Source organism: Pristis pectinata, chromosome X (assembly GCF_009764475.1).
Source record: "Pristis pectinata isolate sPriPec2 chromosome X, sPriPec2.1.pri, whole genome shotgun sequence".
Classification (NCBI taxonomy): Eukaryota; Metazoa; Chordata; class Chondrichthyes; order Rhinopristiformes; family Pristidae; genus Pristis; species Pristis pectinata.
Genome location: NC_067450.1, coordinates 4,017,143 through 4,044,996, shown reverse-complemented (window position 1 = coordinate 4,044,996; position 27,854 = coordinate 4,017,143). Strand labels below are relative to the sequence as shown.

General features: G+C 39.3%; 1 protein-coding gene across 2 annotated transcripts; it reads left to right on the top strand.

Annotated features, from left to right (window-relative positions):
- The first annotated feature begins 663 nt into the window (after positions 1-663).
- Positions 664-24,344, top strand: pmela (premelanosome protein a). 2 transcript variants are annotated; one of them, XM_052009445.1, is made up of 12 exons: positions 664-794; positions 6,683-6,817; positions 8,619-8,765; positions 9,793-9,933; positions 12,769-12,930; positions 16,302-16,718; positions 18,721-19,623; positions 19,937-20,092; positions 20,867-20,972; positions 21,539-21,744; positions 23,146-23,233; positions 24,128-24,344. In XM_052009445.1, the coding sequence occupies exons 1-12, from the start codon at positions 731-733 to the stop codon at positions 24,288-24,290; spliced, it is 2,688 nt and encodes an 895-aa protein (XP_051865405.1). In that variant the 5' UTR covers positions 664-730; the 3' UTR covers positions 24,291-24,344. The 2 variants fall into 2 exon arrangements, with proteins under 2 accessions (XP_051865405.1, XP_051865403.1); XM_052009443.1 differs by having other exon boundaries at positions 23,140-23,233.
- The last annotated feature ends 3,510 nt before the right edge of the window (positions 24,345-27,854 follow it).

The following is a 27,854-nucleotide window of genomic DNA, read 5'->3' as shown; positions in this document are numbered from 1 at the left end:
CATGGATCACAAAATTCAATGATATTGTAGTCATTTCTCATTTTCTCTCCCTGATCCCGTCAACAATTACTGGCTGTACCTTCTCTCTTTGGTGGTCAATCCCCTCACAATCATTACTCTCTTGGTTGCTTTCATTTCATTGACCTTTTCTCCCATTGTCCAGAAGAGGACAGCAGAACTAATTTTGCAGCAAACAGCCAGTACAAACACAGAAGGCTAAATAGCTCTCATCATTTAATGATTCCATGAAATATGAACACAGAGACAAAGACAAGCAGGGAAAGAGAGTTGAGAAGGTAACAGAAACAAGAAAAAAATAGAACACAGAAAGTAAGAGAAATAGAAAGGTAAAGTAATAGCTTGCACATGAACACAAAATGAGTAATACTTTAATATTATTAACTGTCAGGGATGTACAGGTAAATACTGGTCACTAGAATGACAGAAGTTGTATGTTTATTGTGAAAAATGATTGTTGATAATCTTGGTAAAATTTAATCGCTTAAAGGCAACTCAAAAATGACCGTGTCTGGATTCAAGTATTCAGTGCTTTTCTATTTATCTAGCAGCTCTCAAAAGGTTAAGTTTGTTGCCGTTTGCTTCACTGATGTCACAAGTAGGCTGGGTTTGCAGTCATTTGATGATTCCAACTTATTTATAAATGGCTTCTATATAAGATGCTCTCTCTTGGTCTCTGAATCGTGTGAAGGAAGAAGAAATAAAGAAGAAGATGAGGAGCAAACTGCAGTTGCTCATGATTTTTATCATTTGTGCTGCTCCTTTGGTTACCAGCTGTAAGTTCAACATGTTTTACATAGAACTAGCATTTTTTGATACTTAATGCCACTGCAAGTTACGGTTTCCATAAGAAGTTATTTTCCCGTATGTATTGCCAATTGTCTAAACCACCTATTTTCCTTTGGCAAATATAAGTTACACATTGCTAGAATGAAACTGTTTTCAGATTTTATCTCTCATTGCAATATATTTTTGAAGTCTGGGAAAGGTTCATGAAAGCTTTTTTTTACCTGAAGCAGAATTGGATTATATATTTCACTTTATATATCTGCTTTATATATATGTGCTGATGTGCTTATATATTATGCTTTTGAGGTTCAATGGGTTGATGATGTTTTTCAGTTTAGGATTCTCTTCCTTCCTATCAGTCTTTGTTAGTCTCTTGGCAGGTGTCAGGCGAGGAGAAATCTTTCACAGCTTTTAGGTGTCGGATCTGTGCTGTATTTAAATTTAGTTTCAAAGCTGCTACTGCTGCAGTCACTTGAATTCCTTTGGTGAAAATTAACTACAGATCAGATCACACAATATATTAACTTTATATTAGGAGCTAAATATAGCTTCCTGGAAGTCTAAGTCCAGTCTCAAGGTGTAAAATTCTTTAACTGAAACTGTTCCACAGTCATTAACTTGGGGTGATTTTCACCATCCAAGGGTCCAAGCCAAAATTGTCGCAATTTAACAGAAATTATTTGCTGGTTGCATTTCAATGGCATCTCAAACATCCAAAGAATAAAACTAGCAGAGCAAAGAGAAAACTAATTATATTTCAGTTCAAATTAAAAATATCAGTCTGTGACAAATAAAAAGCACCTTTTATATAGCATTTTTTACAACTTCAGGATGGCCTAAAGTGTTTTACAGCTAATGAAGTATTTTTCAGGGAAGTCTTTGTTGTAATGTAGGAAACATAAAGTCAATCTAACCCTTTTTGGGAATTTTGGGAGTTTGTGCTTCTTCTGCCTCTTCTTGGTTAAAATGGATAACGATTCTTATTTGCCATTCAGCAACAATGGAAAGCATGGGCTGTATCTACTGGACGTACCAAAATTACTAGTTAAGTAAAAACCTTCAATGACTGGTCCACAGATGCAAACATAAGAGGGAAAAGATTTTGCTGAAAGATGTAATTTGTTGGGAAAAAGTCACACAAGCCTGAAGTGTAAAATGGCTGAATTATGAAAGCTTGAGAAATAAGAAAGGAAATGGCGCATTCACTTTGAATAAACAGCCTGATATTAAAGTCTAACGGTTTATATTTGGATTTAATCATAGGACTTCTCTACCTTGGTGAAAGTGTAGGATGATCTGGAATACTGTTGGGTAATTTAGAATACTGCAACACCAATTCAATGGTTAATCAATAGTAACCATACTGGTTAATTCAATAGTAACAAATACAGGTTAATATTCCTTTTCCTTCTGGGGATTTTGTGGGGAAGTGGAGGGCATAGGGGAATGGAAACAGAGAATAATTGTTTCTGTTCACTAATTATAGCAAAGTCTTGAACACACATATCAAGAATACATTTAGCATTTCATCTTATAAACTGATCAGACAAGATCTTCCCTGATGTCACTGTGTTGGTGATCTGCTGTGGGTAATGTTAACTCCTGGATATTTACATGTTTAGAGGGTATAGGGTGAATGCCATTTAATTCATTTAATGCAGTTCTCAACTGCCACTTACACAGCAACATTAATAAAGACATCCCTGCCTCTGCAAATGTGAATCTCTCCCTTTCTTGTTCTCTCCTTCTCCCTCTCTTTTTTTCTCTTTTCTGTCCCATCCTCTGTTGTCTTGGTCCCATTTTTATTGCCCCCCTGTTTACTCTATTCATTTTCTCCCACTTTTCTTGACTCCTTGCATTTCTCTTTTTACACCGATTCAGTCCTGATGCAAGGTCTTGACGCAAAACGTCGACTGTTTATTTCCCTCTATAGACACTGCCTGACCTGCTGAGTTCCTCCAGCATTTTGTGTGTTGCTCCAGATTCCAGCATCTGCAGAACCTCCTTTTATACCCTTCTCTTTTTCTGCATGCCCACCCTCTCTCCCCCTTTTTCTCACCTCCTCGTTCTCTCCCGTTGACTCCTGCCATGCCTTGCTCCCATATTCTCTTCCTTTCATCCCCCTCTCCTTTATTCTACCTCCATTCCCTTTCTCTACTTCCACCCCTTTTTTAGTCCCACACCTCCTGCTCTCCCTCCTTTCCTCTCCTTGCCCTTCTCTTTTCCTCTTTTCTCTCCATTTCTCCTGCTGCATCACCTTCTTTCTCTCTTCAAATCCTTTGACCATACAAGTTATTTCTCCCAGACGTTGCTCAAATTTCTCCCCACTCATTAAGTTATCGGCCTCTGGCTGAGTTACGTACCATCTATCCTTTCCTGATTTCCACTAAGCTAACAAGGAGACTGCCTTTGTTCCACGTTACTTCAGAAATGTCAACATTTTCGAAGACTTAAGTGAACAAGCCAACAGCCTGAAATACACAAGTTTATTGTAATAGTTACCTTGCAAATTTGGAATATTGCTGCAGTTTAAGATTTAAATAATAAGTGGGAAATCGTTACCAATGAAGAGCAAAGTGATAATTGGATACAGTCAGAAAATACCATTATCACATTAAAAAGGTGTGTGCAGAATCAAGCCATCATCAGCACATATTAATGAGGTGCAGAAGTCTTCTGAACATTCTCGAAGAATGTGGTGAGAAAGAATGTCCATTTTTAGTAAGCTGTCTGTAATCTCCCTTCCTTTGGAGACACTTCAAATCCTGAGACAGTAAACCAATATCAAACTTGTGTTCAGCTGGTATGTAACCAGTTGAACACCACCACCTTCCTCATTCTTTTCCCCAATTGGTATGAACGTCAAATTCTTAAAAGTTTCATGAGCTGAACATTTTGCACACAGGTGACTCTTATCTTTTAAACAGTTTGATCAAAGATTGATCTATATTACTAATGTAGAATTAGAGACAGCAGAAATACTCAAAGGCTACCTGTAAAAATGACTAAAACCATAACCAAGTAGAAATTAAATCAATTTTAGGAACAGCAACATACCAAATACATCTCGTCAAAATTTATTCCTCAATCAACACCTCTCACAACAATTTATCTGGTTGCTAATCTCAAATCTGTTTGTAGGACCTTGCTATGTGCAAATTGGCTGCCACGTTTCCGACTGTTACAACAGCAACAACAATTTGAAGCCGTTTCCTTAGCTGTGAAATGATTTGGGACATGCTGAGGTTATGGAAGATGTTATATAAATGTTTCTGTTATCCTTTGTTCTTTCTCACCCCAAAGGGCACCAGGTTGCAGATGCACTTCATTATTTGCATTCTCTGCTGGAGTGCAGAAGAATGTGCAGTTGTGTCATCAGCCATAGTCATCGTGTTTTCACACAGTCAGCTCTCCTGCATTCCCCTCCTTCTGAGCTACAGCATGTTTGGTTGTCTCAAAAGAGAGCATTATGCTGTATGCATTGATTTATCAGCTTTGGTTTCATATCCTAGGAGCATGTACCAGCATCAGAAATCTGGAGAGTTGATCAGAAGACTTGAGTTCGAATCCCATCACAGCAGCTGGTGAATTTAAATACAAGTAACTAAAATAAATCTGGAATAAAAAACTGGAGTCTGTAATAGTGACTACAGAATTATTGTATTGCTGTAAAAATCCATCTGGTTCACCTCATGTCCATCAGGGAAAGAAATCAGCCATGCTTATCCAGTCTGGTCTACATGTGATTCTATACACACAGCAACATGGTTTACTCTTAACTCCCCTTTGAAATGGCGCAGCAAGCCACTCAGTTCAAGAACAGTTAGGGATGCGTAATAAAAACTGTCCTTGCTGTTGATTCCCAATTCCCATAAATAAGTAAATTTAAAAAGTTACATTTTATTCAAATAGTAAAATGAACATATAAAATGCATTTATATAGTATCTTTCATATTCTCAAGACGTCCTAAAGTGTTTTACACTTGTTATGCATGCAAGTGCCATTATTTGTATACAGTAGCACAACAGGAAATGGATGAGTATTATTTTTGAGTGATGCTCAAGGAAGAAAGAGGGACTAAAACACTAACAAAATTCTGCACATTTCTTCAAGTAGTGCATTAAATAGTTCACAGGCAGACCAAGTGTAACATATTATCTGAAACCCTGCATTTCCAAAAGTGTGACACTATGTTCAAATGTCAACCTAAATTCATGCAGGAGTGGGGCTGGAAGCCACAACCCTCTAACTCATGGAGGGAGGACTAATAGGTGAGCAACCAAATACGAGCAGTAGGCCTGTTGCCAGTGGTAGGTCCTAGTGCAAATCATATATTTTGAGTACTCCTCTCTCCATCACGACAACAAACCTGGCAAAAGCCAACACACCGTTGGAATGGGAAAGAACACTCCTCTGCATATACAATTAGGTAAAAATCTGTGATCTTTGTTAAGATCATTGGCATTCAGTGTTACCTGAGTATTGTGACAACTCTACAGTGCAGAATTCTGCATGAATTCTCATTAACTGGCCAAGAACAAGGACTTAACAAGCATGAAAAGCTTTTCACTTTTATGTGCTTAATCGGTGGCTGTTTTTTTGGCACATGCCTAACCAAGCCAACTTGTCACTATGGTTACTGGCTTTTCTCATATGTGTAATGTTTTTAAAGGCACAAACTGCAGGAACAGAGCTTTAGTCACCCTGAGGAGAAGCTTAAATGGATGATTGAAAAACCGAAAGGCAGGCAGATTTGCAAATGGACTTGGGTACAAACTGCAGTTTTGAGCATGAAATCTTCTAAAGCAGAAATTTATTTTTCAAATTGTGTGACATTCCACAGTGATTTCAAGTCTAACTATCCTTGGTGAAGTATCCGATGAGCCACCTCCGGTGCTTAACCCACCGGCAAGAATCATCCATCGCACAGGCACTAAATGTAATATCTAAACGTGAATATCCTTGAGGGTTCTCCATAAGTGTGCCATAAGTGTGGGGGGAAAGAGTTCACAAGTATCATGGAAAAACTGTGTTTGCATCATTCTTCCAGTATTCCTGTGTCTCATATTAGTTCGTCCTCACAGCCTGTGGGTATTTAATGCCCAGATTCCCTCCATGAAAATTTCTAATAGTGCTGATGGGCAAGGAACAAATCGGAAAACAAGTTGAGTTTGCAGCTTTTGGGAATGATAGTTGAATACTTTATTCTTGAAAGTTGTGTCCTGGAAATATGAAGTATAGGTAAATATGATGTTTAATTGCATAAACGTCTAAAATAAAGGATACAAATTTAATTAGTATTTGCTCTGATGGTTTCATTAACCCCTCTTTAACTGGCTGGGATTAGGTTCTTCAGCTGACTGTCACATGAAAGAGATCACTTGAAGATTTGGAAGGCATGTGATGTGGATGTTCTCACCAGGGATCTCACTGTATCACAATGTATGGAGATGGAATTTATCACATGCTTTGAATAGCCTGATGTTTCTTCAGGCAAAAAAGTAAAAGCAAAACACAAAATCTGTGGGGAACAAATGCTTTTAGAGCAGAGAAAGATTGTAAGTGACTTTAGATATTAATAAAATCCTTTGCTAATACAATATAATTTCAACAAAATTAATCAAGTCAATTAATTAAAAGCAGGTAATATTTGGAATGTGTGTAATGGGGTTAGGGTAAATTTCAGAAAGATTTTCCTAGCCTTTTATGTAGGTTTGTTGTATACAAATTGATGGGGATCAAGTGCCATAATCAGTCAACAACTCCATTATCATTTTATTCTCCAACTACCAGAATAAAAGACAGCCTTTTATCTTCTAGGTTAAGTTGTTAAAGTAGAGATGTATTGAGTATTGTGGTTTGGCCTTTTGACAGGGTCTCCTAATGGTGGACACAGAAGGAACAAAGAGAACTCTACTCCAAGATGGTTTGCCGACCCCAAGTCCTGGAATTCTGAACTTTACCCCATTTGGAAGGCTGGAGACTCCAGGTGGCATGAGAGTTGGAAAGGTAAAAGTATGAGCCTGGAGTACGTTCAATCTTTGCGTTCTCTTGAGTTCTGCTGATTATGAAAATCAGTGGCTTTGGGATATTTGGGTGAAATTGGCTAGCTAACAGCAAATTTCACAAATTATTTCCTCCTAAATTAAGCCTTCTGGTATGGTAGCAAAGCCATTATATAAAGCAGGATATCCCTATTCCATTGTATATCTCCTGTCTAATGGCTGGCTGTTCTGTTCCTCAACCTTTGCTGATCTGATTTTCCCTTTCCTTTTCGCTCCCTCCTCTTTTCTATCTTCCCCTGCAGCTTTCACTGTTATTCCTTCCTAGTTCCCTTATCTCCTTCAGCCTTAGAGCTCTCCAAGAACTCTGTCTCCCTGCAACTTTGACTTCTTGTGCACCTTCACTCTACTGCTGGCAACCACATCTTCAGCTGCTGAGCCCTAAACTTCTGGAATATCGTTCCCTAAACCTCTCAGCCTCTCTAAACATCTTACCACCTGCAAGGTGCTCCTTATAACCTACCTCTTTGAGTAAGGTTCTTGGTCATCCATCCCAAAATCTTTTCAAGGTTCTTATGTTAAACTTTGTTTTTACAAAGCTCCTTGAAACATTTTACAAAATTAAACCTGCTGCATAAATGCAAGGTACTGTCAATGTCTCAGGTTGCTCACACTGATAGATCATGGTGCTCTGATGTGGAATTTAAATATTAATGAGATTAACAGTGCAAATAAAAGCCCTTTTCAAACTTCCAGCAGTAGAAAATTTAAAAAAAGATAAATCAGTGAATAAGAAATATCAACATCAAAAGAAATAGGTGTCTGGGTTTGGAGAGTGTATGCAGGTCATTGTTGGTGACCCAAACCTTAACTTGTCACAGAGCACTACACCAGCAGTATCACCTACTGGTACAATAGCTTTTGAAATCCTCAACCCATTCACCATTGTTAATGTACAATGGCTTCCTAGATTTATTTTATATAATTGTTTTAATTTTGAGAAATATATGCTAAAATTTCATCTTTTATCTGGGGAGTCCTTCCTCATTTAATGAGTGGTACAGTGGTACAGCTAGTAAAGCTGCTGCCTCGCAGCTCCAGCAGCCCAGGTTTGATCCTAACCTTGGGTGCTGTCCGTGTGGAGTTTACATGCTTTCCCTGTGACAGCGTGTGCTTCTCCCAGGTGCTCAGGTTTCCTCCCACATCCCAAAAGTGTGCAGGTTGGGAGGTTACCTGGCTAGTGTAAATTGCTCCTAATGTGTGGGTGAGTGGTGGAATCTAGGGAGGTTGGGGGTGGGGGTGGGGTGGAGTTGATGGGAATGTGGGGAGAATAATTTGGATTAGGGTAGGAATAGTGTAAAAATGGGTCCATGGACAGTGGGCTGAAGGGCCTGTTTCTGTGCTGCATCTCTCTATGACTCTTTTTAAGTTTTTATAAATGGTCGATAGTTATTTCTGCTGAAGAAATGATCATGGATTAAGTTAATTTACAAATATGCAAAGAATTTCAAGTTCATTTTGAAGTATTTTAGCATTTGAATGGTGAACATAACCCATGAATGATCACTAATTATTCTTGGAGCAAATAAAACTCATATTTTGTTAATTTCTTGAGCACTTCCCTTTTATTGGTTAACAGTACTATGCAGATTAAGATCCTAATGGGATAATATTCATTCTGTTTAGAAACCAGTGATACTTTCTGGATTAGGATTAGGTAGCCAGGACCTGTGGACAATTTACTGGTTCATCTGTAAATAAACTCCATGATTAAGCAATGCACAATCAGATTTTGTTCTTGTTCACAGGAGGACCAATTTCAGTTGAAGTTAACAACGACGCTCCCACTTTAACTGGAGCTAAATCCACCTTCTACATTAACTTGAAATTCCCCAGGAATCAGACGATTCAGTCCGATGGACAGATTGTTTGGGCTGAAAACTGCACTCTGAATGGTAACGATGAAAAGAGTTGTAATCTTTTGTCTAAGGATAATAAAAGCTAGGGATAACCATCAGCAGTGCAAACATGGACAGGATTTGCAATGACTTGGCTGTTCAGAATGATACCAGGACTTTTAGGATGAAATTACAAGGACTAGGATTATATTCCTTTCAGTACAGATGATTGAGGGCTAAGACTTCAAAACGCAGAAAATCCAAATCTTGGTATGTGGCTTGTAAGGGGATGAGAGGTGTGTGTGTATGGGGGGGGGGAGGGGGGAAGGGGTGGGTTGGTAGTAGGAGGGAAGATTAAAGCACAAATTCACTAGAAGGATACCAGGGCTCCAGGGCTAAAAAAGGCTAAACCCGAGGTCAGTTTGTATTCCCTCAAATGCAGATGATTAAAGGGTGAACTGAGGTGTTCAAGATGATGACAGGATTTGATAGGGTAGATAGAGAGAAACTCAAGGGGCATAAAATTAGTGCTTAGCTGCTGAGGGGCAAAGTCAGGAAGGACTTTCACACAAATCAAAGTGGACATTGGGAATAGTTCCTGATGTAATTAAAACTGAAACTGCTAGGTTTTTGTGAGGTAATTGTATTAAGGAAGATAGAATACGTCAGGTTAATGGAATTAAAGTACAGATCAACCAAGAATCATGGGGCATTGCCTTTCTTGTGCGGTTTTGTTAAGATTTCAGTCACCAAATAAATAGGAAATGAGTCACCAGCAGAAATGTTGCATGGACATTCATAACACTTAGCTCCAAGTGTATTCAAATTTGTTGTCCAGCAGCGGATTACACCAGTTTATTTTAGTTCAAAGCAATATTGCTATTTTTGAAATAAAGACCACAAAAATGGTTTTGGTAAATGGTTAAGGATAAAGCTCCTAACTTCATAGATTTCACAACACTCCTTGCAGTGCCAGAAGTGCTAAAAAGTAGAAAATTGTATTAATATATTGTATAAATGTTTATTTGATGACTGCATCAATTTTGGTGTAAGGTATATGAACTTGCCTGTTTGTATCCTCCAGGCACACACGTAAATGCTGGAGAGCCAGTATATCCTAATGATACACTGCAGAATGATGATGAGGTGTTTCCAGATGGAAAACCCTTTCCAAGAATCTCTAACAAGAAAGGATCCAAATTTATCTTCGTCTGGCAAACACTTGGTATGAATATTATAACTTATTTGGCTTTTTAAGGGCTTAACCCAGATCACCATATGTGTAATAATATGACAGCACAGCACAAAGTTGGGCTTGAACACTGCATACTGTGGTACAGAAGGTCTGATCCTGAATTACTAATTGATGGAATTTTAATTAATTACTAGGCAAGTCAATGTTTGGCTTCATAAGTTCTATTGATAAAATTAAGCATAAAGAAATGTATTTTACTGAAGGCTTGATTCATAAATCATCAGCAAGCAATCATTGCGAGCAGGAAATTTAACTTGTTGGATACGTCTACAGATCTAAAATGGATGGGACCATTTCTGAAATGCTATATGTAATTCTGAGCACTATAGTTTCTAAAGGAAATGTTCAGCTTCAGAGAAAAGAATGCAGGACTTTGAGAACAGGCTGCTTAAAATTGCTCTGATTGGAACTTGTTCTGGTGGCCTGAGAAAAATTAACCACTCAAGGTCTTTGTCATTCATGGCTGGGAAAATGATTCATGGCCTGTCGTAAGGAGCTGATGTAGAACATAGAACATAGAAAAACTACGGCACAATTCAGGCCCCTCGGCCCACAAAGCTGTGCCGAACATGTCCCTACCCTAGAAATTACTAGACTTACCCATAGCCCTCTATTTTACTCAGCTCCATGTACCTATCTAACAGTCTCTTGAAAGACCCTATCATATCCGCCTCCACCACCGTTTACGGCAGCCCATTCCACGCACTCACCACTCTCTGAGTAAAAAACTTACCCCTGACATCTCCTCTATCTGGATTCATCTGCAGTAATGTCCTGAGAAGCTGGAATATAGGACTTGGGTCCCACAACAGACAATTCTTGATCTGTCTCTGAAATATTGGCAGCCACAAAACTGAACTAGTTCACAGCAGAGCTCCATGAGATTACAGAAATACTGACTTGGATTGGGAAGTCCAGAACAACATGTTCTACGGATGAAATTTTTTAATGTACTAAGTACATTTAATCACATAGCTTGCAAGTATCGACCTATCTAATGCCTTATTGAGTTTCACGCAGGTTCCAGTGGGAAATTCTCTGGGTAAATTGGGGAGCATAACTGGCCTCCAGTTCTTTGCCACATAACCCATTTTCTCATACCACACAATCTGACCTTGTCCATCATCATCTCCAACAGTGGCGCTAGTAGGTCTCTCTGTACCTAAAGCTAAGATCATCCATTCACCTACTTCTCCCCCTTGCCTCATACCCAAGTGCACCAACTCCCTTAATTCTCCTCCTCCCTGCATTCCACACCCAACCACCATCTCTGCATTCATTTTATTCTGTTGATGACTTTGGATATTTTACAGTAGAGATAAAACAGCATAGTGGTGATATTACTGGACCAAAGATCAGAAGAATTTTGACTAATGATCCAGAGACAGTATTCAAACCCCATGATGCAGCTGCTTGGGTTATTTCACAACCTCTTGGCAAAACTTCTCCACCCTGCTCCTTAGGTCATACTTTCAGACTGAGACCATCACTTGCCTGCAAGCCAAAAGTAAAATGCATGGGAAGTGTTCAAGCTCATTCAGGACTATTTATAATTCAGCAACACAACTTACTTTTGAAATAGATACTGTACAGTTATTTCCAAAAAAGGGCTGATTCATGCCTTGTAGTAGACTCAAAAATGTAAGTAAGTCATGCCTGATCTAATTTATCCAATTTCCCCTTTTGTGTGTTGCTTCTCTATAATCCCCTCCAGCTCTGCAACTGCCCAAGATGTCTGCACTCCTCCAATTCTGGATTCTGACACGTCCCAAATTTAATTACACCATCACTGATGGATGTGCCTTTAGCTGCCTCTACCTTAAGCTGCAGAATTCCCTTTTTAAACGATCCTTCTGCCTCTCTTCTCTATTAGGATGTTCCTTAAAACCTGCCTGTTCAACTAAGCTTATGACTGCATGACCTAACATAAAGCTCAACTTTTATTTGAATATGTTCCTGGGAAGCACCATGGGACATTTTGCAATATTAAAGACAGTTTATAAAAGGAAGATATTGTTGTTGAAAATATATCAGCAGCCAGAAGGAGAACACCGTATGTGACCCAATGAGTGACTGGAGAATTGGCTGTTCTTCTCTAATTTCTATGCACATTAATAGCAAGTGCTTCTTGAAAGGCCATTGATATAGCTTTCAATAACCCTTTCTTTATTTCCTTCCAAGTATGTTTGAATGTTTGCCATGTATTTCCACTGAGACTGTAGCTTGGAGTAAGTGAGCACTGAATGGGTTACCCAGTACAAAGGGAACTTGGTGCATTGTGCATTCTAAACGAATGATCAGGGCATCACATGGCAAAAGCATCAGCTTGTTCCACAAACATTAAGATTGAGAGGTAAATAGTGAACATTTGGAATAAATGCACAAACACAAAACATGTACTATTTACACCATGGGCAAAGACTTGGATGTATAAGTTACAAAAACAACAATTTCCATTTACATTATTTTTTATATTCATTTTGGAATCTGGGTTTCACCAGCAAGGCCAGCATTTACTGTCCATCTCTAATATCACCTCGAATGCAGCAAAATGTTCCATGATACTTCACAAGAGTGTAATCTTACAATATCTGATCCCAACATGCACTATGAGACGCATGGGGAGATTATTAAAAGCTTATCAAACATGTTCACAGTGGTGCAGTGAGTAGAACTGCTACCTCACAACACCAGTATCCTCTTGCGCTGTCTGCGTGGAGTTTGCATGCTCTCCCTTATGGGTTCCCTCTGGTATCCTCTCACATCCCAAAAACATGTACTGGTATGTTTTGACCTATCTTCCAGGGAAGTACTGGCAGGTGATGGATGGTCCCTCCTCTCTGCTGGCCATTGACACAGCAGATATCCCATTAGGTTCCTTTACCATGGAGGTGGCTGTGTATCATTGTCGTGGACGTGAGAAATTCATTCCAATTGGAAAAGCTGCTTCGCAGTTTACAATCACAGGTATGCGACTACATCGAATGGTGAAGCTACTTGACAAGTGCATGGTTTATTGTTGGATATATTTAAAACGTAGATGTTAGAAGTTCAATTAACATATATCCATCTTCAGCCATAAAAGTTTCTGTAAGCCAGTGCAGATAGAGATGTATCCAAAGGAGTATCTGTTGCAATACATAGGCCTAAAAGAGAAAAGTCTCTACTCATGTAGCTAACCAACCATAGTCAACAAATAAGTGCAGAGGAAAAGTGGAAATCTAGTAAATCCACCGCCAAGTAGGTGAAGGGCAGTGAGTGCATTGGAATTTCATCATCTATTACATTCCCCTGCAAAATGAACACCTTCGGGACTTGGAAATGTATCACTAATTCATCAGCGTCGCTGGATCTAAATCCTGGGACTGGCTAGAAAATGGCATTTTGGAAGCCCTTCTCCACAGAGATTGGAGGAGTTGACAAAGGCAACCCATCAGCACTTTTTAAAGAGGTTACAGGAATAGACAAGAAATGGTGGCCACACCCCAAGATTAACTTTTTGATGAAAAGGCTGGGACAGGTATTAAAAGCACAGGGATACAAAGAAGGTAATGATATGGAAAACTGACGTGAAAAATAAAATTTGCAAGGTATCTCAAAGCCTCTTAATAAATATAGTGACAGAGTGGGAAAGAACAAAGTGGGCCCATTAAAGATTGATGCAAGCAAGACTATCATAGATTTAGGGGAACCTAAAAGTAAGACAAAAAAAGGAATTTAATATATATTATAAAATGGGGATGGGGAAAATAATACAACTTGAGATGGATACATTTTCAAGACCTGATGGTTTCCACCCAAATATTAAAAGAAATAAATGAGAAAATTGCAGATACATTAGTCATAATGTCCAAAGCGATTCTAGATTCACGATTATTCCTGTTTTATGTTGGAAACTCAAAGGGAAGAAGAAGAAGCAAGATAACAGTAGATCTGTTAGTTTACCATCAGTTGTTAGCAAATTTTACTGGAAACTATCACCAGAAACAGAGTGGCAGGTTGCAAAATCCTGGATTTATATTTGCTTGAATTTGGAATGTTTAGGGGGTGATCTAATTGAAATGATAAAGAGATTTTATAGGGTTGATACAGAGAAATGATTTTCTCTGGTAGAAGAATCAAGAACGAAAGAATATCATTTTACAAGAAGAGGCACGCCATTGACGAGTGAAATCAGGATGCATTTTTTCACATAAAGGTCAAGTGAAGCATGACCCTGTGAGTAACGTTTTGGATAATGCATGCTCAGAGTGAACAAAAGAGTTCTTATACTAATGATAAGCTTACTGGAAAGAGAAAAAGTATGAGATGCCTACTGTCTTATGATTTGACTTGTAACATTTTGGCTAGCTTGCAATATTATAGTTAGCTCACACTATAAACTGAGAATTGGGCTGGAGAGCAAAATTAGAAGCAAGAACAAACACAACAGTCTGCAGGAACAAACAAACATAACCTGACATATCTTCCGTTTGGAAAGTATGCTAAATTCAGTCCCAAACCATACACTGGCACCATAGGTTTTATGCCCTCTGACACTGATAAAGCTTCAGTTCTGTGACCAGTTTTGCATGAAAGCTGTATTTGCTCAAGAGAGGGTGCAGAGGAGATTTGTGAGGATGTTGCCACGACCGGAAAAATGGAGTTATGAAGACTGAATAAGTAAGGGCCATTTTCTTTGGAACAAGGGGCTGAAGGGAAACTTGGTTATCTCAAACTATGAAGGCTCTAGATAGAATAAATAAGAAGAACCTATTTCCCCTAGCTGAAGGGTCAAAAATTAAGGCCATAGATTCAAAGTATTTGGCAGAAGGATTAGTCACCAGAGGATGGTGGGACTCTCTGGAACTCACTCATTGAAAGAGTGGTAGAGGCAGATTTAAAAGATAACTAGATGCATCCTCAAAGAGCCTTGACCTGCAGGGTCACAGATCAAGTGCTGGAAGATGGGATTAATCAGAATCAGATTTATTATCACTGACACATGTCGTGAAATTTTTTGTTTTGCGGCAGCAGTACGGTGCAAGACATAAAGACATAACAATGACTATATGTCACATAAATAAATAAATAATGCAAAGGAGGAATAATGAGGTAGTGTTCATGGACCGTTCAGAAATCTGATGGTGGAGGGGAAGAAGCTGTTCCTGAATCATTGAGTGTGGGTCTTCAGGCTCCTCTACCTCCTCTCCGATGGTAGTAATGTGAAGAGGGCATGTCCCGGGTGGTTAAGGTCCTTAATGATGGATGCCGCCTTCTTGAGGCACCGCCTCTTGAAGATATCCTCAATGGTGGGGAGGGTTGTGCCCGTGATGGAGCTGGCTGAGTCTACAACCCCCTGCAGCCTCTTTCGATTCTGCACATTGGAGCCTCCATACCAGGTGGTGATGCAACTAGTCAGAATGCTCTCCACTGTACATCTGTAGAAATTTGCAAGAAAGTTCTGAAATCTCCTCAAACTTCTAATGAAGTAGAGCCACTGGCATGCCTTCTTCATGATTGCATCAATGTGTTGGGCCCAAGATAGATTCTCTGAGATGTTGACGCCCAGGAACTTGAAGCTGCTCACCCTTTCCACTGCTGACCCCTCAATGAGGACTGGTGTGTTCTCCTGACCTCCCCTTCCTGAAGTCCATAATCAATTCCTTGGTCTTTGAGTGCGAGGTTGTTGTTGTGACACCATTCAACCAGTGAATAGCCTCCTTTTGTGTTGTAAATTTTCTATGATTCTACTCTATGAGAATGTCCTTTCATTTGGGGCCTGTATGTATGACTTCATCCAGGATTAGGGAATGATGAAATACGATTCCCTCTCTCTTCTCCTTTATATTATCCAGAAGTGAGGCAGTGCAATCACGACCAGGGGTAGGCGATCTTGTCCTTCCAGCCTGCTCCACCATTCATCAAGATCAAGGCTGACCTTCCACCTCTGCTCCATTTTCCTGCACTATCCCCATATCTCTTGATTTCCTTGATATCCAGAAATCTAGCAATCTCTATTTTCAATGAACTCAATGACTGAGCCTCCACAGCCCTCCAGAGTAGAGAGTTCCAAAGGTGTTACTGTAGTAAATTGATCTTATTGGCCAGTAAAGTCTGAACCAATGTGGCTTGCATTCAAAGTGTTGACTTCATGAAAAAAATGCCTTCAATGAAGTTTGCAAGTTGATACAGTAAACGGGTTTCTTTTCAACAGCGGACTGACAGAGTGCTCTCTACAATGGGATACGTCGTTGCACCAAGGTGTTTCTGGATTGGAATTCAATGGCACTGTATTAAGTTGTAATTAATCTCCAAGTTGAATCTTGCACTAATTTAATTTTTATTTCTTTGTACAGATCAGATTCCATTCTCTGTTGAGATTTCCCAGATCAGTGATCTCAATGATGCAGACAACAGCTTCATACAGAACCGGGCTATTCTATTTGGAGTTAAACTCCACGATCCTAGCCAATATTTAAAAGATGCTGATGTCAGCTTCACTTGGGATTTTGGAGATGGCAGTGGTACCCTAATCTCCCGGGTCCACGCAGTGACACACACCTACCTCTCAACAGGAGTTTTCAAACCACAAGTAGTCCTACAAGCGGCCATACCATCTACCGTGTGCAGCACAGCCAATCCGACTGCTGAGAGTTTAAATCCGATGATCTCAACTATGGCCTTTGACCCTACATCAGCTCCCCCAATTGTGACTCCTGAACTGACTGTGTCCCCTGTATCTAGCCAGCCAACTGCAGGGGAAGTTTCCACAGGTAGGAAAGTTCCAGGGTAATAAACACTGGGATTGAAGCTGAAATGGTTCATAACACTTGTACTTTTCATATTTGCATATTGCAGCTGAGAAAATCAAAAGGGCAACAGAAATATGGGTCACTTTGATCCTAAAATGTGCAGATTTAAATCGTTTCAAGAAGAAAGCATTAACAACTGCTTTTATTTAAAAAGTAACTTTGAGGTAGTAAAATGCCACAGAAACGTTATCAAACAAAATTTGATACCAAGCCATGTAAGTAAGTATTGGAACAGATGATTAAAATCATAGTCAAAGAGATAGGTTTTAAAAAGTGCCTTAAAGGAAGAAAGAGGGGTAGATAGGTGGGGAGATTGGAGGGGGGGATTTCAGAGCTTAGGGCCCCGGCAGCTGAAGGCACAGCTATTGAATGTGGAAATTGAAAATTGGGGATGAAGAAATGGAGCAACCCAGAGATCTCAGTGGGTTGTAGGGCTGGAACAAGGTACAGAGACAGGAAGGGCAAAGCCATGGATGGATTTGAAAACAAGGATTAGACTTTTAAAATTGAGGTGTTGCTTAATTGGGAGCCAAATAAGTCAGTGAGCATGACTGATGAGTTAACGGGACTTGGTGTGAGTCTTGCCGCAGGCTGCAGAAGTTTGGATGAGTTCAAGTTTACAGAAGATACCAGATGCAAGGAGTGCATTGGAATAGTTGAGTCTAAAAGCCAAGGCATGAAATAAGATTTTGGAAGTAGATGAACAGAAGTAGGGGCAGAGACTGAGTTGGAAGTAGGCAGACTTGGTGATGGATAGAATGAGAAAGTATATATTCAAATTCTGAAGTATTGCCTTTACTTTTCTTCAAAATATAGGTCTGTCTACAGAAAAGGTCAAACTATTGTGTTATGTGCTTTCTTAAAGGAGTAGATTCGCTTATTGGCAGTGAAAACCAGTTTTAAATCCAGCTAGTCATCTCTCTGACTGGCTAAATCTTGTAATGTGATGGCGCCAAACTGGATACTGTTCCAATCAATCTGTTTTTTGTTAAGTTTCCACCGGTCACTAATAATCAGCATTTTTTGATGGTGAAGAATGACTTTAATATATTTGACTTCTCAATAATTACAAATAAAGTCTTTGGACTGTGGGAGAAAAACTTCAATGTGGTTTGTCAAAATTTGTGTGGCTGTCCTCTTTGTTTCTTTGTCCTCTCAAAATAAGTAAACAGGTCACTTTACCTCAGTGTTCATGTGGCAGATTAATTAGGAAGTGATCAAAAAGCAGAATACTGCAGATGCTGGAAATCTGTAATAAAAACAGAAAATGCTGGAAATAACCAGCAGATCAGACAGCATCTTTGGAGGGAGGAACAGAGTTGATGGCCTTTCTTCAGAACTGTCCTGAAGAAAGGTTATTAATCTGAAATATTAACTCTGTTTCACCCTCCAAAGACACTGCCTGACCTACTGACTATTTCCAGCATTTTCTGTTTTTAGTTAGGGACTGATCTTGCCTTGCCAAAATATTAAAATGGATGGTTCTCTATAAAGCCATTGCAGGCATAACTGCAGATTCTAACTCAACAATATCATTTTCCAGTTTTGCAACAGACTCGCTAGGCAAGACTAAACTGTGTACCATAGTAATAGTGAACTAAACTTTATTAATGACACTAACATGTCTAAATACCTGTAGAATTATTTCAGATGTCGTTTAAAACCAGTGTAATCATTATTCAATAACAACTGTGCAATGCTATGTTTAGCAAGATATTACCTCAAGATGTTGAAAACTCTGTCCTGCACTCAGTATAGGTGGCAGCAGCTTTATCTCTTGCTCTGAATATCACAATAAATGATTAATCATTTTTAAAGGTATTAGGTATGAAATATTGGAACGTTAAGGTATGCTTGTTAAATATTCAAGTAAAAAGATACAAACGAATTTGATATTAACTTGGCTTCTGTCTAGCACATCTGACAAAGTCTTTAGAACTGCATCTTAATTTTTTTTTCATAGGAAATACAGCTCCTTCTCAACCACCAACAATTGAACCTATAGCTGTATCTTCTCCAGTGTCTGATTTCCCAGTACCACCAGCTCAGCAGGAACCAGTCATAATTCCCACTGTCACAGGGGACCCTGTCCCAATTCCTTCTTCCACCGTCAATTCTATTGCCCCTGATGAAACTTTAAATGCAGCCACTGCTGTTTCAGAACAAGCTTTAAATGCAGCAAGCCCTGTTACTGGTGAAGCTATAAATGCGGCAACTGCGGCCCCAGAACAAGCTTTAAATGCAGCAAGCCCTGTTACTGATGAAGCTTTAAGTGCAGCAACTGCGATCCCAGAACAAGCTTTAAATGCAGCAAGCCCTGTTACTGATGAAGCTTTAAATGCGGCAACTGCGACCCCAGAACAAGCTTTAAATGCAGCAATGCTGGTCATTGATGACGCTTTAAATGCAGCAACTGCAGCCCCAGAACAAGCTATAAATGCAGCAAGCCCTGCTACTGACGAAGTTATAAATGCAGCAACTGTGGCCCCAGCACAAGCTATAAATGCAGCAACCCTGGTCACTGATGAAGCTTTAAATGCGGCAACTGCGGCCCCAGCACAAGCTACAAATGCAGCAACCCTGGTCACTGATGAAGCTTTAAATGCGGCAACTGCGGCCCCAGCACAAGCTATAAATGCAGCAACTCTGGTCACTGATGAAGCTTTAAATGCGTCAACTGCTGCCCCAGCACAAGCTATAAATGCAGCAACCCTGGTCACTGATGAAGCTTTAAATGCGGCAATCAGTGTTTCAGAGCAAGCTATAAATGCAGCAACTACCAGTGCAACTATAAATACAGCAACACTTGCCACTGATGAAGCTACAACTGCAGCAACCTCTATCACTGCCTCAGAACAACCAACTGGTAAGTTTTCCATTTGCATTTTTTTGGAGAACTTTTTAAACTAATTGAAAAAAATTAAAATGCTGTTTTATAGAAATCCACAACTTGTACTGCATTGGCCTAAACCAAATTTGGCAAAATTGTTTCCTTTAATGTAGCTTCATTGAGTGGTACAGTTCAATTGGAAACTAGAAATTTTGTGATCTGAAATTACTGCAACCAAGGGTTTCATTCTTAAAATACATTATTGCAATATTGTTGAGTGTTCCTTCGGCAACAAGGTCACAATATGATGGCATGAACATAACGGCCATGTCATTGGTTTACCAACTAGATGAACTTGCCACGATGCTGATTCCAGACACTGAGACAACTGCCATAGGCACGAATGAGGGATTGCTGCTGGTGAAACGACAGGCTCTTGAAGACTCAGCAGATAACTGCTTTATCTATCGTTATGGCACCTTCATGACTACCATTAATACCATCCGTGAGTATGGCTTTGAAATAGATACCTCCACCAACGAACAGATATCATATTAAGCAAATCTAAAAACTTTCAAAACTGTCAGGCTATTAAATTCGAAAGAACGTCAAGTGCTTTATTACTCTGAAGGATACAAAAACATTTGTTTAATATAAGTTTTTGATGTGATGGCTGGTAATGACCATTTCTGACCAATTTCTGGATCACAGCAAAAGTAGAGAAAAGCTTTGTTATTGTGGACAAAGCATTGATAGCTTTTGAGAGCAATAAAAGAGCAATCAAATTCTCAACAATATAACAAGCAGCATGAGAATTTCTTTCAACAAAACTGATATTAAAGTTCCTTGCCATAAGCCTAGTCTTGGAGCTTACCAATGTAATACACTACTGAAAATGCAAATACTAATAAATCAATGGCGTTTGTGCCCTCTAGACTACCATCCCCCAATTCCAATGTCCAGTTGTATAGGAAGGTCAAACTACAAATTGGCCCAAAATGGTGCAATGAGATTGGCTTCATCACACTGGTACTTACATTCTGTACACTAGACTTGTGCGCAGAATAGGATCCCCAAACAAAAGTTTGACCCATTTCCCTATCACCTGCTGACAATTTTGTGGTGTAACCCTTGCACTACTCAAAGCTATTACTGTAATTAAGATTAATTGAATTCTTTGCTGTTACCAGAGGTTGGATTTGAGGGACTTTATTGAAAAGGATGCTGAGATTGGCTGTTGCTGGATTAATAGCTTGTCTTGCTTCTCCTTCTCTTTCAGGGAGTATTGAAAGTGTGGAAATTGTGCAAATATCAAATGTGGCACCAGGTTCTGTGTCAGAGATGCAGCAAAATGCTGTGGATTTCACAGTGACCTGTCAGGGAAGGTATGGTGCATATGCATTTTGATTAAGTTTCTTACTTAATGTAAACTAGTGGTTTTGAAAAGTGGCTCCACTTGCAAGAGCAGTATAAATAATTCCAATAAAATGTTTCAGGCCAGCCTTGCAACTGGCTGAAGGACAGAACTTTAAAGTACAAAAAATAGTGCTCTCCATCAAGGGTAGGTATTCGTTGAATTAAACTATTTGAATAACATGGTTGGAAAGATAATTGATTGTAACTACAATCCTATTGATTCAGTTTGAAATGCCAGTAGTCCAGTTCCTGATATATTGCCAGAATTTCCATTTTTTTTATTTGGGCATATTGAGGGAATGCAACACTTCAACACCTATGGTCAGACCAAGGACGTATGTGCTTTGATGAGAAAATCTTGTCTTTCTAAACCCAATTATTTTTCCTCCTTTTTCATGCCAAGAATTCTCAGCAGCACACGAGGTATTCCAACAGGTGCCTTTAAAATCTGTTCAGATTCTTCCATTGTATTATGGTGAAAGAACAGTTGCACAATGGGAAGGTGCAATTTTAAGTATTGTAATTTATTTTTCAGCTTCCCAAGTGAGATTTGTACTGTCGTCTTGGATGCAGACTGTATAAATCCCCAGCAAACTGACTGCAGTGAAGTGCTACCTGCTGATGAATGTCAGCTTATCCTTCGCCAATTCTTCAACTCCTCTGGAATTTATTGTGTAAATGTTTCGATGACCAATGCAGTCAGCTTGGCTGTTGCCAGTGCGCGTGTTAATGTGAACCCAAGTAAGTCTGTCCAACAAAACAAGTGAGTATAATGCAACCTTTGGTTATATTAATACATGCTGCCATCTACTGTGAATGGAACTAATAAAGTCAGAAGAGTATCTTTACTTGCTCCAGTGCAAAACAACTGGATAAGAACTTACTGGAATTTCCTTAATCTCATTACTAGTTGATCAGTGACAGTCCACACACAGCCAAGAGCAAGTGTAGTTGCCAGGTAAATTAGAATCAGAAACTGGAGCAATAAATGCACCAGCATGCACAGATTACTGTTTAATGTTCTCTACCTTTCATTTTATATTTCCACTGTAAACTTCTATCTCCACATTTCTAATGGAACCTACCATGTAAACTTGTTGACAGTAGTTACATTCTACTGTTAGTGGTGGTGCTGTTATACTTCAACTAGACGCAATGATGGCTTAACATGCCGGTTCAGGCAATAGCCATCATAGATACACAAATAGCAATTTATAATAGAAATACCTGAAAAGGGTACACAGAGGTAAGATTTTATAATACATTAAATTATTATTTACGTATTGTTTTAATTTTGCCCCCTTATTGCAATATAGCACATTGGAAACAATGCCTTCAATTTCAAGTTTTATTGTTATGCAGTTTCTACTAAACAATTTGATTGTAATAGACAAGTTGAGTAGCTTTATTTAGCATTATCGCTTGTTTAAAATTGATTAGAAATGGCAGGGTCAAAACCTGATCAAAGAAAACTGTTACATGGAATATACTTGAAATAAATGTAGCAAAACACAATATATATTAGAGTCATACAGCATGGAAACAGGCTATTTGGCCCACCGTGTCCACACCACCAATGGGCACCCATCCATATTAAGCCCATTGCCTATATCTAAGCAATCCAAGTGCTCATCTAGACACCTCTTAAATGCTGTCAGCGACTACTTCCACCAGTCTCTCCGGCAGTCATTCCAGGCACTCACCGATCTCTGGGTGAAAAGGTCCCCCTTATGTCTCCTCTAAATCTCTTCCACCTTACCCTACATCTGTGACCTCTAGTTTTATTCACCTGATAAGGGGAAAAGTTTCCTGTAGTCTACCCTACCCATACTCCGTATAATTTTATATACATCAATCATGTCACCTTTTCCACTCCAGGGAAAACGGACCTAGCCTCTTCCCATAACTGAAACACTCCATCCCAGAGAACATTCTGGTGAATCTCCTCTGCACCCTCTCCAGTGCTCTCACATCCTTCCTATAGTGTGGTGACTACAACTGCATGCACTGTTAGACTATTTCTCCACACTTACTTGCCCATCCTCTGATTTTTGCCTAGAGATTGTCATCAATGTTCTACATGTTAATTAATTAAATTACTGTAATTTTGAGTGATTAACAAAACTCTTTTCTCAGCTACAGGTGGGATGCCAAATACCACTGAGGCGCTAGTACTGGTTGGGATGTTGCTCATTGCTAGCATCATTGGAGTTGTAGCCATTACCTACAGGTTCGTGTTCACAAGCAGCACAATGAAGAGAGGAACCAATTCAGAGATGATTTGGCATTTCCTATTGACTTCTGAACCCAGAAACAGTACCATCTAAAAGCTCATATGTAGATTAAAGATGAGGGAGCAAGAGATTGTCCAGGGTATAAACTAACTGAACCCATGCTCAAGTGCAGCAAGACAACTTTCCACCAGTGGGGTAGCCTAATGAAATGTAACCTGTGGAAAATTCTATGCTTGTTCTATGCATAAATAGTTACGGTGAGGGCATTAACTCAGGATAACAGGAAATTAGAGGCAGAAGTAATGCAACTTAGAGATCAATGCATCACTTTCACTGTTGGGGTGGATAAAAGCATCAAAATGCCAACTTAGAAGCAGGTTAGTTGCCCTGTGTCTGTTAGTCTAAAACTTGTGTGTTGTACTGGAATTGTAGCTTATTTCAAATAACCAAACTCTTGGTACCTTGAAACCCAAAGGAAAGGATGCTACCAGCAGGCAAAAAAGCAGCTGACATTCAAAGTCGGGTAAATTGTAGAATTTTATTGGGGGAGGGGCAAGAAAATCAGATTTTGGTTTGTCTCTTTCTTTTAAAACTAACACAGGGGAATCGTCTTTTATGGGACATAATTGATCTGAATATATATGACTGAATTATCAGTGAATAACACTACTAACTTGCAGTTTCTAGTTTTGGGCCAAATCATTTATGAAAACTTGTTAAATATTCTTAATCTTGTTTCTTGGCAACTGTACCTTCCTATGAACTGAGGATGGAGTAGCATTTATATCCAGCGGCTATCCAGATTATCCTCCTCCCACACAATTGCTGATAACGGAACAAGGTACTTCCTATTTTAAATCCACTTCACTGAATTATCTTCTATTTAACAGGAAGTACAAGGAATATGCTCCATTGCAGCAGGATCCCTCGAGGATTCATTCCGAGTGGATTCCAGACAGAGGAGCGGTGAACATTTTCCTGAGAAATATGTTCAGCCGTCAACGGAGTGGAGTCGGCGAGAACAGTCCCCTGCTGCACGGGTGTGTCGTCTGAGACATTTTGCATGAGCTATTAAAGCAGATTCATGTAACTAATAAAATATAATCGAAGTGTAATTGCATATGTGGGCTTTTTTAAAATGGACGAATGAAAAAAAAGGAAAAGGATACGTACACTGTGAGAACAATAAAACTGAGATGCAAGGTTGCTTGTGACCTTCACATTGCCTCCTATTGCTCGAATCTTGCTAGTGTCACTTGTGGCTTAATGGACAGTACTCTTGCCCAAGTCAGTACACTAACCGTGCAAAATCTAGGCTGACACTCCAGTGCTGCGTTATTGGAAGTGGTGTCTTTCAGAGAGACGATAAACCCAGTTTGAATAATGTGCCTCTCTCTGGTGGATGTAAAAGTTTTCATGGCGCTGCTTTGCGGAGGGGTAGGGGAGCTATTTCTGGCACTTAGACCAATATTTATCTCTTAATCAACATCACTATATCATTCTCATGTTGTTGCTGTGGGTGCTTGCCGCGCGCAAACTGGCTGTCCCATTTCCTACATTGCAACAGCATCTGCACTTCAAAAGTAAAGTGCTTTGGGACATCTTGAGATCACAAAAGGTATATAAGAAGCCTTTGAGGAAATAATATTACAAATTGATCAACAAAATTGATCCAAATTTATCAGCTTTGGCCCTGATGGAAATTCTTCTTCCATTAACTTTTCACACTATTTGAAAACCTTTATTTGTGGTCTGGATTTGTGTCCATTCTCTAAGATGAAAGGACATGCATAATTAACTGGTAAGAATGGGTTCACAGTGTCTCTGTTACATCATCAAATAATGTCTTGTCTGGGTAACTTCCTACAGATAGCTCCAAAGCTACAAACTACTTATGATACTCTAATTCATTGTTCCACTGCTATATGGAAACTAAAATCAGTCAAAACAATCACCTGTCATCAGCCTTCTCCTTTCTGTAATTTGGCAGCTTCCAACTTTATCAAACATTTTACAACTATCCAATCATCATCAGCTAGTAAACACTACTGATTAAACTACTCTTAGTTCCTTATCCTGGCTGTCTAGAATTATACTATTTCAAAGGCAACCAGGAGCCAGCTCAGACTCTTTCTGTGCCATAGTAATTTGATTCTACTGAGCAACAATGTTTTAAGAAATATATTAATATTCTGGTACTAAAATATTAAGCATGAGTAAGCTCAGGGTACATGGCGACAATTGGAACCTATAGCGATATCTTCTCCAGTGTCTGATTCTCTGGTACCACCATCTTTATTAGTAGCATTCCCACCTCAGACTCAATGTTGTGAATTCAAACCCTACTTAAGCATAAAAAAATCTAGGCTGACAAAACTTTGCAGTGTTGCAGGGGTGCTTGAAACATCTACTTACTTGTTCAGGTTAACATAAGGGAATGGAGTGTCTATTTCATGTGTCTGGCATTAGGAATGCGAGTGATGTGGTCTGCCTAGCAGAGCCTCCTGACAGTAACCAGGGCAGTAATGCCTGGGAGGGGACATCAGTGTTGGTTTGTTTATCCTTCTAATGAATTTAAATGATTTTGCAAAGGTTGTACTGCTGGTATTTTTACACACGTCTGCCTCAGAAGATATACATATAGGGAAGAGATCACTGCAGCCCAGTTGACCAGGAGTTTTGTGCTGGGTTTGAGGTCTTGATCTTCAAGTACCCTTTTCCTCAGCTGGGCAAAGGCTGTGCTGGGGGACTGAGGGTGAGGGTGAATGTTATCACTGATGTCCATCTGCTGAGCTCTGTCAGAGATGCTAAAACCTCCTTGAAAAAATACAACATCCCTACTGGGAATCCTTGGCCCTTGACACCTCAAAGAAGAGAAGTATTCAGGGTGGCATTGAGCACCTTGAGTCCATGTGTCAGGAGCACACAAAGGCCCTGTATAAATGGCAGAAGGAGTGGACCACCTCACAAACTACCCACCTGCCAAGCATCTGTAGCAGGGTCTGTGCATTCCACATTGGGTTCTGAGGTGATGGATGAGGCCAAAGAACTGGAGGGACTGCCTAAGAAGCAGAAAAATGTAAAGGGACACTTTCTATTTCACTGCTATTTGAGCACTATCCACATATATATCCACTGAAACAACATTATCGACAAACAGATAAAGTGCTCTCATTTGATGCATTTCTGGAACCTTGCTGTGTGCAAGTTGGCTGCTGCAATACCTGGGGATCAGTGCGATGGTGAGAAATGATCTTGGCTAGTCAGATCATGATGTAGAGTTAGAATCAATTTGGGTCATGCTCAGAGATAGCAAAGGATGAAAAATATTTGGTAGGCCACCAAATAGTAATTGTTATATTGGGCACAACATAAATCAGGAAATTTTAAAAAAGCACGTAACAGGGGTAATGCAATAATCATGGAAGAGTTTAAACCACATAGAACTGAATAAGTCATATTTGATGTAATAAGGTGGAAAATGGATTAATGGAATGTATTTGAGATGCTTCACTAGATCAAGATGTCACAGATCAAGGGATCACAGTCTCGAAGTAAGTGGGCAGGCAACTTAGAACTGAAATGAGGAGTGGAGCTGAATGTAGTGTAGCCACACAGCTCCAACAACCTAGGTTCGGTTCTGACATCTGATGCCATCTGTGTTTGCATGTTCCCCCAGCGACTGCGTAGGCTCACCCTGGGCGTTCTAGATCCCTCCCACATCCCAAACTCGTAGTATCTAAAGACAGTGCGGTAGTATTGTATTGCCTTCTCTTGTATCTGAAGCAGTTCACAAACATAAATAACTTGCACTCGGAACTCCCTAAATAGTAAGAAAATATAACATTCCTGGTTGCTATCCAATAACCTCTGCTGTAAAGTGCACATGATGACACTGGACTGTGACTTTGCTGTAAATAGGTTTGACAAGATGCAATTTTTAAATTCATAAAAATCAATCGGGTTGATTTTGCCTCAAACTCACAGACTGATAAAAAAGTATTTCCATAGATTAATAATCAGAATTCCTTAATAAACTGAACCATCATACAAATTATAATGAAACACACAGCCTGATGAGGTCATATCTGTCCTACTCAAACACTTTTTTTACTTACAAATGTAATGTAACTGTCAAAGGAACACAATAATTTAGAGCAGGTAATACATATTATGGGTCTATGCATATTTATCTTTCAAATATTGACAGGTGATTCAATAAAGCTTTTGATGAGATAGTGTCACTGAGAAATTGTATGCCCCTACACCCCTAATTTTGTGCTATCTTAAAAGTTCAAGTCAATAAAAATCAAAATAAATGCCAAGGAACAAACATCAATTTTACCTGTCAAAATTATTAAAAAAGTAAAAATGGAATTCTGCCAAAACTAGCTGTTTACCTTTAATTAATTACGTTAAACAATTATTCACTAAATGGTCCCCATTCTCTTTATCATTGATTGGCCGAATTAATGCAGTTAAGATGAATATTTTACCAAAATTTTTTGTATCTATTTCAGGCGATTCCAACTTTTATTCCGAAATCCTTTTTCGACACGATTGATTCCAAAATTCTTTCATATATATGGCAGAATAAAAACCCAAGATTAAGTAAGA

Bases quoted from the DNA above. Each gene is read 5' to 3' on its own strand.
- pmela (XM_052009443.1), top strand. From the start codon at position 731: ATGAGGAGCAAACTGCAGTTGCTCATGATTTTTATCATTTGTGCTGCT. The intron at 19,624-19,936 runs GTAAGTTTTCCA...TTTACCAACTAG, and splicing joins TGCCTCAGAACAACCAACTG to ATGAACTTGCCACGATGCTG. The intron at 23,234-24,127 runs GTTCGTGTTCAC...TCTATTTAACAG, and splicing joins GTTGTAGCCATTACCTACAG to GAAGTACAAGGAATATGCTC.